The following is a 12,881-nucleotide window of genomic DNA, read 5'->3' on the forward strand; positions in this document are numbered from 1 at the left end:
CCTGCCTCGGGGGGGGGGGGCCGCTCGGGTTCCCTGAGCGGGAGCGCGGCGCCCACTGACGCAGCAGGCTGAGCGCGAGGCGACACAAGGCGGCTCCTGCGGGGCAGGGGCGGGGTTCGCGGTTGGGCAGCTCCGCGCGCTGCGCCCCTCCCTCGGCGGGCAGGGCCGCGGCTCGGCACCCGGAAGCGGGCGGGCGGCCGTTGGTGTGTGGCACTGCGAGCGGGGCTGAGCGCAGGATGCGAGGCGCCGCCGCCCACTGCCCGCCCGGAGCCAGCGCCCGAGGAGCCGCCGCCGCCGCCGCCAGCAGAGCATGAGCGGGTCCGGGGCCCAGCAGCCCCCCGGCGCAGGGTCGGACCCCGCCGCGGCGGGGAAGGCTGCGGCCGGGGAGCCGGTGCCGGTGCCGGAGCCTCCCCCGATGCTGAGCGTCGACGTGTCGGGGCTGGTGTCGCAGTTCGCGCGGAGCTTCGCGCTGATCTTCCCCGTGTACGTGCTGGGCTACCTGGGGCTGAGCTTCAGCTGGATCCTCATCGCCCTGCTCGGGCTCTTCTGGCTGCGCAGGCACCGCGGCGGCAAGAGCTCCCGCCTGGGTCGGGCCCTCGCCTTCCTGCAGGACGAGGAGCGGGTGGTGCGGCTCAGCGTCTCTTCGGCCGAGCTGCCTGCATGGGTGAGTGACACCCCGGGCCGGGGCCTGTCGCCAGCCTCAGGACCTGACCGCCTGGGGCAGTGACATGCACCCCGGGCTGGGATCTGGCACCTTCCCCGGGGGAAGAGAGACAAGCCAGGCTAGGACCTTCGCTGGGGAGTCCGACCTCCTTGGGGCTTCTTTGCGTGAGGAGCCAGAGCCATGCATCACCTGCCAGCGCCCCTGGGGTGCCTGCCCTAGCGCTTCCTCCGGTATCCGCGACTCCACCCATTTCTGGTGGTGGGGTGCTGCTTCTCTCACATCCCCAGGCCGGGCGATAGCACCTCTTGGCTCTTCCCCTTCGCCGCCTACTCGCTGTCTGGCCCCCACTCACCCACCCAGTGTGCCGTGTGAGCAGCCCCTGCTCTGCCTACCTTTTTTATTAGCGTCAGTTCTCGGACACTTATGCCCCATCCAGTTAATACCTGCGCTGAGCATGAAGCAGTTACTGCCTTCTTCTGACTCGTAACTTACACTTACGAGTAGGGTTTGAACCTTTCCTGGCTGGGGTTTCTCGCAAAGAAAAAACTTAGCTCAGCGTTTTAGCTGGCTACACTGGTGTAGGCATCTTAGCCTCTTACATTAGCTCAGAGGAAATAAACAATCTTTAAAGTATAAATCTCATGTTTCAGACAAATCGTGTAAGTGTACGTTTCCTAAAAAACAGAGTATGAAACTTCAACACCACCCCCACAGCTTAGTTTTACCAGTGATTCTTAATGAACCTTGAATACTGGATGAGGTTCTGTTTCTGGCTCTGTTCTCAGAGTCGTGCCATGAGGACTGACCTAAGGCTGTTTGGGTGACCTTAGTGTGTTTACTGATTTATTTAAAAAAGATCTTTTAGTGTTTTTGTAAGTGAAGCTTTAATTTGGAATTTGCAGCCTTTTGAGCACTTTGAGAACTATAGCTGTTATCAGAAGTTAACATTCTTTCAAACCTTAGGTTGACTAAGGTTTGTGTCTAGTAATTCCTTTAAATCTTAATTATTTTAAGAATTGCTTAGACTACCTTCAAGCCACACAACAATGTCAAGGAACCTTCCAAGTCTCTCAAAGATAGATCCCATTCCTTCCTGGACACCTTCTCTGCACCTAACTTCTGTCTTCACAGTCTCCACATCACACCTCTGGGCTGGAAACATTAAATCTACTTCTGTGTGATTCCTCTGATAACTACTCTTCTCTCCATCCCTGTCTCAGACATGCACGTTTGAGCCATGCATACATTGCAATGAGTGAATCAAGTGTTGTGTGAGGATAAGCTTAAAATATACATGTGTAGTGTTTTTTGCTTTCACTTGATCAAATCTTTAAATAATCTAATTGCTATCTGATCTGTTTAGAATTAGTAAAAGACCTTTCTACTTGTTAAACACTCCAGTAGAAGTGAATTTTGTAGGTGTTTCAGAAAAGACTAGTGAGAGGGGAGGGTGGCAAGTGTTGGACATTTTTAAATCTCCATAACTGTAACTGTGTGACTTGCCCCAAACTTTTTATACAGTCTAGTTTAGGATTAAATGGTAGCAGTAGACTGATTTTGAAGTTGGGGTGTGTGCATTTGGAAGCTTGGTTAATTTAACTTTATAGCATGGCTGGTTCATCTCCATAATCTAATTTGATATCTAGATTCTGCATAGGAAGATGCATTACATACGGACAGTAAGTCCTCTGTAGCCAAGATTAATGTTTTGTATTTCAGTTTTTGCATTATGACGTGGTTTGTATAGGCATTAGAGAAAATGGCATTTATTTCCCTGTGTGTGTAGACCAAAGACCTAAAGCTTTGGAAGTGTGCCTACATAATGTCTGTCCTTTAGAGGTTTGAAACTATACTTTGTAGGCTGTTGGAGAGATGAAATTCTAGTGGACATCAGAAGCTCAGCTAATGTTGGAAAAAATAGAATTAGGAACACTGTTAGATTTAATGCAGTATTTTTTTCTCAAATAAAAATTTTCATTATCAAATAGAACTCTTCATCCTAATTGCAAATCAATGGCTTGTTTTTAGCCCTTATCTTTTGTAGTGATTGATTACCCAAGACTTTCAGTCTGTATTAATGCAGTACATGAATATCTACTTCAGGGAGCTTTGACAGCAAGACCAGCTGAAAGAATACCTATATGGTGCTCAAATTTTCCTAGTGCTAATACAAGTAGTTACTGCATAGCATGCTCCTATTGGTTAGCTTCTCCATAGTATGTTACAGTGCAGTGAGAAAGCAGCTTTCCTATCTGAGAGATATTTCCAACATGACCTTTTCCTTGGGAAGTATATTTAATAGTAAACCTGCATTTGTCTAATCAGATGGCTGGCCTGAATGTAAAAAATCTTGGTCCTCTTTCACCTTTTAGTGTTCTGTATTCTGGATAGATGTAATTATGATACATTTTATCTATGAAGACAGAAGGCCTGCTGAGAGTTCAGTGACCACATTTTTAAAGTCAGAGCTGTTCCTTAAATGGACAAAAGCACTTGCTGCCACAGTCAATAAAAATGAGCTTTATGGGAGTTCTTATTCTGTCTTTTCCTACCTCAAGTAATGTATCCCAGAAGATTTTCTTTCCCTCATCTCTTTCTGCACTTTACAGACTTACCTTTTGAGGGTCATTGATTGCAGCTGCTATTCCAAAATGAGGACACTTGGACAAGACACTGAATCCATTGCAGTATAACTATCCAAGGGAGTTGCTACTCAATCAGAATCAGGTACTGCAGGGCATTGCACTGTCTGCAGGTCACTGGAATAATGAGAGAGGATGTTTTCTTAATATTTGAGGGTTACTACTATTATGGGACAGAAAATGAGAGTCAGGGAGAGCATAGAATATGCTTTCTATTAAAAATAACTTATAATTCTACATCTGAATCACTTCTTTAGTTCCATTTGTTCTATTTTTAGTATACACCACTGCAAAATTAAAATTTAAATCTTGAGTAAGAATACTGCTTTAGCACTATGTGTTGAGGGAATGTAACAGTTTTTTGTGTTAATTTAAGCAAGCAGTTCCAGTTGTATGCCAAGGATATTAACTGCTGTGTCAACTGTGATTTGAAAGTAATGCTACTCTTCTGTTGAAATAAACCTTTTCTAGATAAGGTCAACTAATACTATATTGTGATTGTAAAAGTTCACTTTGTTTCTGTAACCAGGTGGTCAGGCAGTGAGAATACATTTTTTTTAAATACACAAAAATAAGTTCATTGAACATTATCAGGAGTTGCATAACTTGACAAAGCAGCCCTGATCCATTTTTAAATAAAAATGTACACTGTTAAAAGAAACTCTTTGATACTATTTTTTATTGTCCTTCGATATTTGGGCACCATGTTTTTTCATTGTTTTGCATGACTTTTTTGTGCATCAGCATTCTCATTGTGAACACAATCTGAAATGGAGTATAGAATAACTTCTTTAAAAAGAGTAGGCTCCACTACAGTAATAAACACACTAAAATCAAGGTAAAGCTTTGGTATGTGTTTTTATTGGGAAGTTGGCAGTGATTCACATATAAAGTGACTGTTTCCAAGTCACTAGTTCTGCTGCTGGTTTTAAATAGGAGTAGGATTGGGCCTCAAAGTGCTCTTACAAGCAAGGGCAACACTTCTTACCCAGCATTGTGAAAGGGTTTACAAACTTCAATACAAAGAAAAGCAGCAGTTGAAGAATTTCACTTTAGAGATGGAAAGTGGGACTTTCCTCCAGTTTGTTTTAAAAGACCAATGTCCCACTTGGCTTTGTACTGTCAAACAGGTTGACAGGATTTCAGACTCTTAGAAGTAAAACCTTTACCTTCTACCATCCTACAAAAACCAAACAAGCAAACAAAAAAAACCCTTACGTGATTCCAAGTTTCATCTTTTTTTTAAGGTGACTATCTCCCTGATTTCATTAGGGACACGTATGCAGGCATTTGGCTGAATTTTGTGGATGAGTGAAACTTTGCTGCTTTCTTCAGGACGTAGTAGTGAAACAGGATGACTTTATCTAAGAAATTTTTCCCAAATTAATAGCATCTGTGGCCTGGGAAGAGAGGCATTGCAGCCATGCAGTCTCTGGTAGCAGTCAGCAGAAAAGCACATGAAGAAATTTTAGCATTATTAACCATTTCAGCATGAAAACATTTAAGTCGCAAATACTTTATCGGTGTTTCCAACTGATCAACTTGAAATGATTTTGAAGCTTAAATGTTTTGGATCTTTGTAGGAAAGATAATGACATGTGCAAAGCTTAACTGCAAATTTCTGAAACTGTTTTGCAATCTGTCTTTGTCTACATGAGAGTTTACAGTTTAACTGGAGTTGTGTGTTTATTTCTGTTTAAGAATGGCTTATTGTTGTTTACCGTAAACAGTGTCCTCATCTAATTAAAATTAAAGACCTGGTATAAACCAAAATAAGTATCTACACAGTGGGTTTGGATTGCATCTGTTTAAGTAAATTAGGTTAAAATAAACTGATGCAGCTTTCTTGCATAAATAAGCCAAAAGTGATGCTTTTAGGATTCAGTGAGACTGCACTTAGTGTTGCCTTACTATCAGACTATGCCACCACAACAGTTAAAGGGAAAGGACACTAATATGTAATTATCAACATGTGTTAGTTTTACAAGGATGTTCCTAAACTAATGAGTGTAGCTATAATGTATTTAGAAAATTTGTTTAGTTTATATTCAGTAAAGCATTGGTGAAGTGATGCAAAGTGTGTGGCTTGACTTCACAGAATGTATATTTAAATATCTGTTTGATCTTAAATATTGATATATGAACAATAAACATTAGCTGCTTGCAAGAGGAGGTGAGGGATCATGCTGCTGAAGAATAAACTGAGCATGTCTACCTGAAAATATAAAGCACATATTTTCATAAACTTTCTTGGTGTGTACAGGTGTTTAGCCTTCATTTTTTTTTGAATAAAATGTACATAATATCTTGGGGTTTTTGTCAAACACTTCAATATGATTCTACAGAGAAGATGATGGATTTCTGACAAATTAGACAATTTTACTTTACTCCTATTAGCACTACAGACCCAGTATGTCAAAAAGGAAAAATAGCTCAATTTTGAGTTACTGGGTCAAATTCTGCCCTGGTTTATGTCTATAGAGTATAGAATTTGAAGACTGAGGTGACAGAGATGCAACCTGCGTGAATTTGTTTTGCAGAATCTTTGACTGGTGATGAAATGTGAACTAAAAAGAACCAAACTTAGCAGCTGAATCTTAGGTTCACTTTTAAGGCTGGCAGCTCAGACAAACCACTTTTCTACTTATGAATGCAATGAATCTCGTACACAAGTTAAACACAAAAATGGAACCCCACAGTGCCATTTTTGTCACTTTTGTCACTTTTCAGAGTATAAAGAGACTTCAGTTAAATTTTCCTATACCCAGCAACATAAAAAGACAGAAAACAGAGCGGTGCTTGATGTTGCTGTTATCCAAGGTATAGCAGGTCTAGGAGACTTCTTATTCTAAACTGCTAATACTCAAAGTTGGAGGCTGAGTCATAAATGTCATGGTATGTTTCTTTGGTCAGACCTAAGTATAAAATGTGACCATATTAAATTGAACTTGCCTACAAAGTTATGGTTGGCCTAATAATTAGCTACAGCTAATCAGTTTGTATGACTAGTATTGCAGACAATTGTCTAGACATCAAGTTTACATGTGGGAAGTATGAAAGAGTAGCAAGAACAGAGTAGCAAGTTAAGGGAATTAATAGAGAATTAAGAGTTAACTTGTTCTCTTCTAGCCAACATATTTTGGTCCCCCCCCCCACCCCCTTCAGAGCTGACTTTTGAGCTAAATTCCAGCTTGTATTACATTTTTAAACAGGAGAGAAGCCACACAATAAATTTTACCTGCAGTAGCTTTAATAAAGCTCTAGTTCAGCTTGAGTGTAGTTGTTTAAAGAAGCAATGTAACAAAGGTATATTGAAGCCAGTGCTAAATAATATCTCACCCATTGTTTGCTTCCTTTCTTATTTTAGGCCTCAATTCATGAAGATACTTAGGCATCATGACATCTGCATCACAACACCTAACTTTTAGGTGCATAGAAAATCACAGAAACATACTGCAATCCACGAAGTCTGAGTTAACTGCCTGGGTTCCTATACAATGAATGGGGAGAGATGGGAGCCTTAGACTACAATTCATAAAGGCAGCATGCGAGGCGAGGAGCTTCTTAAGCTAGTCATTGGGCAATGCGAACAAGAGGGGTACATGCTAGACCTGCCCTTTTAAGGCTATGTCTACACTACGGGCCTTATAGCATTACAACTGTACCGCTGCAGCTGCACCGCTGTAAGGTCTCCTGTGTAGCTGCTCTGTGCCGGTGGAAGAGAGCTCTCCTGCTGGCATAATTAAACCACGCCCGCTGACGTTGTGCTGTCCACACTGGCGCTTTTGTCAGTGAAACTTATATTGGTCAGGGGGTATTTTTTTTCTCCCCCTGACTGACACACAAAATTGCCAACAAAAGGGCTAGTCTAGCCAAAGCCTCAGGGAGATAGGCTGCAGCCTGGATTTAAGCACCTATCTCTGCTGGGGAATCTCAGCTGTAAACTCACTTTGGAGTTAGAAGTCAAAGATATTTTTGCAAGAAGCCTGGGGAGGAGGAGGATATATCCCTCATAACTTTTATTCCAGTGGTTAGGGTACTCACCTAGAAGGTGGGAGACCCCAGTTCAAGTCCCTGCCCTCAACCTGATGAGGAGAAGAGATTTGAACATGGTGTTTTGCTGCCTTTCAGGTGAGAGTGCTGTAACTGTTGGGCTATGGGATATTCTGATGTGGGGCTCCCTCAGTTTCTCCTGTTGAAACTGTTGCACTGTGGATAAATACATTTTTTTTTTTTTTTTTAAGCCACTGGAGCAGGCGAACTGGGTCTCTCAAAATCTCTAACCACCAGGTTATAGAGCAGTGGTTTTCAACTTATTTGGCTCATACTGTGTTACCTGGGCCGCAGAGAATGGGTGGCAGAGCAGCGGCAGGCCAGACTCCCGCTGTGTGGGGCCGGCCAGCTGCCCGCCCTGGACCTCTGACACGCGGCTGCCTCGGCCCCCAGAGCTTGTGGGGGCCAACCAGGAGCCCAAAGTTTGTTGGACTGGCCGGCTGGAAGCCCCGGAGCTTGCTGGGCCAGGTGGCAGCCCCGGACCCCCTGGGGCTGGCTGGAAGCCCCGGAGCTTGCTGGGCCAGGTGGCGGCCCCAGACCCGCCGGGGACCGGCTGGAAGCCCCGGAGCTTGCTGGGTCAAGTGGCAGCCCCGGACACTGCGGGGACAGACGGAAGCCCCGGGCCCCTGATGCCGGGGGGCCAGCCGGCCGTGTCGACCCCAGACCCCCGCCATGCTGGGCTGCAGCTTTGTGGTAATTGGGCTGCGTCCACGGACTGCTGGTTGAGAACCGCTGCTATAGAGTCATTCTCATGCTTGTGCGCACGCTCTCTCTCGGGTCCAATGATTCTTTAATTATTTATCAATAGTGGAACTGCTTCAATGGGAGAGACTGAGGGAGTCCCACATCAGAATATGCCATAGCCCAATGGCTAGGGCACTCATTTGAGAGGTGGCAGATTCCTGTTTTTAAAAATAATCTCTTCTCACAAGGGAGAAGGGGGACATGAATCAGGGTCTCCCACATCCCAGGTGAGTACCCTAACCACTGGGCTAAAAGTTGTGAGGAAGGTTCTCCTTCCTTCTCTCTCCCCACATCTGTTTTGTGTGAACTCGCCTGAGGGGCCCCGATGTGGTAGGTGTGTTCTAAAGGATGAGGATGTTAGAGCCTGTCAAAGAAGAGGTTGCCCAAATGTTTTAACAGAGGGTAAAGTAAGTTTTTTTTTTTTTTGGCCTACTTTTGTTCTCCAGAATGGCTGAACTGGTCTGGCTGAAGAAGTTTTCCAAAATATTTAGCCTAAGGCACACACCTGGCATGTCTTCAGCCCAAATAATTTGTTTGGCAAAGTTATAAGCAAGTGAAAAGAGGACCCTATAGTGGGAAGCGGCAGGCATTGTTATTAGGTGCTACCAGCTCTGCCTATAGTGTTTGAAAAGATATTTCATGCATGACAATTTCCTAGTGAAGAAGAGAAACTATTGGAATGGAGTGAGCAAATGCCCCATTGAGATGTCAGTTTGTGAGTATGAAGGGGATCTGTTAACTTTACAATTAAACTTGTAATTTTATGCTGTCAAATCTGCCCATCCAGTCTCTTGTGTTCCATCATTTCAGATGACCTGTTAACCTACTTCATTGCAAAAAAAATTCAGAAAACATTGAAAATTAGGCTGTTCACAAGCCATCTTTAAATTTAGCTTTCTATTATAAAAACTGGCCTATAAAAGATGACAAACTTAATTTGCGTAACATTTTTTAATATTTACTTAGTTCTTTAAATGCACTAGTGAAGACATTGAATAAATGATGGCTGCTTATTTTGGAGAGATCACTTGTGGGAGGTACTGGGGCTAATTTAAAAAAAAAAAATGTATATGTGCCTATCAGCCAAAAAATATAGTATTAAAATTCTGTGCAGCAAACTGTTAAAACATAGTTTATCTAGTAGAACCCTTCTCACGTAAATGACCTTTAGAAGAATTTGGAAGAATAGCGTTCCCCCACAATGAGTCAGTGCATTAAGTTTTTTCCACTATATGCTGCTATGACTGAAATTCTCATCCACAGTTAAACAAAGATTTGAAAAATGGGTTAGAGGTTCACAGTTAGCTGAAGCAGTCTAGAATGATGTGCCATGAAGTTGTTACCAGAAATGTGAGTGTAGTTTTACTCTGGCTGAAAATAACTATCACGTGATGAGTATTATGTTGTCATTTGGCTGTCCTTATCATGTAGCAGCATGGCTTATGTTTCCGTTAGTTCAAAGACAGCCTCTTTTTATATTAATAGAAATAATTTGATCAAATATCTTTCTAATAAAACATAAATCTTAATCAGATTATTGATAGAGTTTACATCATACATTTAATATTTCTTAATGAAGTTATTAACTAAGGTAGGACCGAATGCACATCTCTGCAATATTTCATTAGACTATTGTTTTCATAACCTTTGTTTACATTTCTTCAGCCAGTTGTCAGTCCATGTGAATGTTCCTACTGAAGTCTATTTGAATTAAGATTTTGTAAGACATAGCACCAAATGCTTCATTTAATTCTGAATATATCTGCTGTTTTCCCTTTGTCCACTAAGTGTCTGTCTTTAAAAGAAAAAGCAGATAAATTTCTGTCAAGATGCAGATTCATCCCACTTCCAATTTAAAACAACCCAAAGAAACACTGGTGCATGAAGACAGGTTTCAGAGTAGCAGCCATGTTAGTCTGTATCCGTAAAAAGAAAAAGAGTACTTGTGGCCCCTTGTTTATTTCCCCTCCTACTGTTCTTGTAAACTGCTGGAAATGGCCCACCTTGATTATCACTACAAAAGGTCCCCGTCTCCTACACCCCCGGTCTCCTGCTGATAATAGCTCACCTTTCCTGATCACTCTTGTTACAGTCTGTATGGTAACACCCATTGTTTCATGTTCTCTGTGTATATAAAATCTCCCCACTATATTTTCCACTGAATGCATCCGATGAAGTGAGCTGTAGCTCACGAAAGCTTATGCTCTAATAAATTTGTTAGTCTCCAGGGTGCCACAAATACTCCTTTTTTTGGTGCATGAAGGAAACTGTAAAACATGTTTCCGATGGGAGTGATTGAACCAGTCCTGTACCAAGAGAGCACGTTACGGGTGGTGGGTATAAGAGGCCAGGGGAGGCTCAGCCTCCCCAAACAGGCTATGGTACACCTCCCTTTGGAGGTGCGCCGCTGGCCTGCTGCCTTTGGAGTGTCGCCTCCGAAAGGGAACTTGAGCCATAGCCCTGTCCATGCTCCGCCCCAGGGCCCTGCTCCTGCATCCTACTCTTCCCCCAATGTCCTGCCTTTGCTCCACTTCATCCCGACCCCACTCCACCTCTTCCACCAAGGTCCCCCCCACCCCGCCTTCCTCTTGGAGGCAGGTGCCAGTTAAGCCAGATGGTTGAGCAATACCAACTGCAATGGCCAGGACAGGAGTATCCCCTGCCACCTCCACCTGGCCCAGAGCCCTTCGGAGCGTTCTGGTAAGCAGGAGGTGGCAATTAGGGGTGTCTGAGAGCAGCAAATGCCCTCCCCCCAGTTTTTGTACTTGCTCAAAGTTCCATGAGGGGTGGGAGGGGCCTTGGCGAAGAGGTGCGAGCAGTGAGTGAGGGGGCTTGGGATGGAGTGGGGGTGGAGCAGGGGCAGGGCCTCGGGTGTAGAAGGCCAAGCAAGAGCAGTCTTGGGGTGAAGCAGGGGATGGGGCCACAGTCTGGGCACCCGCACCCCTTCTAGGGAGCTTCTGGTGCTCATGCCCAGCCTCCCCAAATATAGGAGTCACACACTGCCCAGGGAGCATGTTAAGGGTTATAATCCATCTTGTTTTTAGTGTCAAAGATCTAAAGAAGTGGAGCAGTACTCAATCTGAAACAGAATAGTTTCCTGAAGAAACAGCCGTTCAAGATGGAAATGCTTATGTCCAAGTTAGCAGACTTCAGCATAGGTGGTACTTCTCATACTTGGATTTGAAGGAAGGTTCTCGTCACATCCACGTTTTACTTTATCACACACAAATTCTTTCACTTGTTAAAATCTCATCATATCTGCATATCTCAGTACTAAGACTAATAATGTATCCATACTTATCGGAATTTCCTTTCTTTAAGTGATAAGATCTACAGATCCTTTGCTCAAGATGGTTTGGGTCTGTGGTCAAACAGGGATACAAATTGGTATCCAAAAACTTTTCAAGAATTCTTGCCACATCCTGCTGTGGACAAAATGTTAAATATAAAATATTTTACTATTGTATCCCTGTAGTCAAATGAATTTACTGTGGTTGTGGAAGCTGTCTCAACTGGCAGGCTCATAGGGAGTGGCAAGAGATGCTCTCCATGCCTGCTGGTGGCGAACAGGTCTAATTCTGCCCCCAAACTTCAAGCAGACTGACATTATTTATAACAGCTGTAGGAACCTATTATGTGAAGAAGGGAATTTTTTTCTTCTCTGAACATGAGCATTTCCTCTTTAGTTCACAATATATGTATCTGCTTTCTGAACAAATGTATGCTAACCCCCTTTTTGTTCTGATGTCTAAAGATCTGCTTTGTTCTGTATTGTACTAACAGATATATTTAAAGCACCAGATTTTCTTTTACATGCTGCTAAAGGAATTCTTTGTTTAATAAGCCTTGTTTAATTAATTATTGAATGATGTATGTTGAGATATTTACAATATGTTACTCACCTCTCATATAATAATCCTCACCCAGTGTTTTTCCCTTTTATATACTTTAACTTGAAAGACAACACCCCCATTTAAATGTCACAGACAACCAGGAGCTATAACGTAGTATTGTGTACATGTGGATCTGTGTATCATTGAACCATATGTGCTATAAGGGACACTACTTGGTGATTTTTTTACTTTGAGTTACAATATAACTAAAACGGAGAGCAGCATCCATCCAAGCCTCTGACTACCCTTGACAATCTCTCCTTTAAAATAAACGTTTAAATAAACTCTAAAAATAATTCATCTTCTTTGGTTTCTGTTTTGCCCTTTTTCTAGAAACTACGTAATTTGTGCAAAGTTGATACCATGTTAATATAAAATTATCCTATCAAAACTGCTACTGTTCATTAAAGTCAAGGGGCTTCTTTTCTATTACTGCCTTAATCAGCTGGGCCCTTAACTGATAGGAGTTCACTTTAGTTCTTTGTCAAAATTGAAGGAGCTGAGTAAATTTTTAGTTGATTACTGTTTAATTGCAGATGCTGATTCAGTAGCTGTAGTACATCTGTATGTCTAACATTCTAGATATAAAATAACACAGGAAAACTTGAGGAAATAAAGCCCTTCAACTGGTACTCTTTTGTATCTAAGCATCATTGAAAATGTAGTCTGTTCTGAAATTTCTGTGTCATTTCAAATTTGTATCCTGTCTTTCAAAGGGTGGATAAAAATTGACTATTTAAAAAAAATTAAAAAATGGATTTTTAAAATTTAATTTGGATATTGTGTTTAAATACAGGTTTATTTTAAAATTAAGTTAAGGCCTAAACTTATCTATTAAAATACAAAAAACAAGTAGTACATGTTTGCTGCCAACTTTTAAACAAA

At 42.5% G+C, this 12,881-nt stretch overlaps 1 protein-coding gene across 3 annotated transcripts in view; it reads left to right on the plus strand.

Moving 5' to 3' along the window:
• Nucleotides 1-310: 310 nt before the first annotated feature.
• The window catches only part of ESYT2 (extended synaptotagmin 2), a 141,655-nt gene continuing 129,084 nt past the window's right edge, over nt 311-12,881 (plus strand). For all 3 annotated transcript variants that reach the window (XM_074946264.1, XM_074946265.1, XM_074946266.1), the window contains exon 1: nt 311-664. In XM_074946264.1, coding sequence (XP_074802365.1) covers nt 311-664 — 354 coding nt within the window. The remainder of the gene's footprint in view (nt 665-12,881) is intronic.

Source organism: Natator depressus, chromosome 2 (assembly GCF_965152275.1).
Source record: "Natator depressus isolate rNatDep1 chromosome 2, rNatDep2.hap1, whole genome shotgun sequence".
Classification (NCBI taxonomy): Eukaryota; Metazoa; Chordata; order Testudines; family Cheloniidae; genus Natator; species Natator depressus.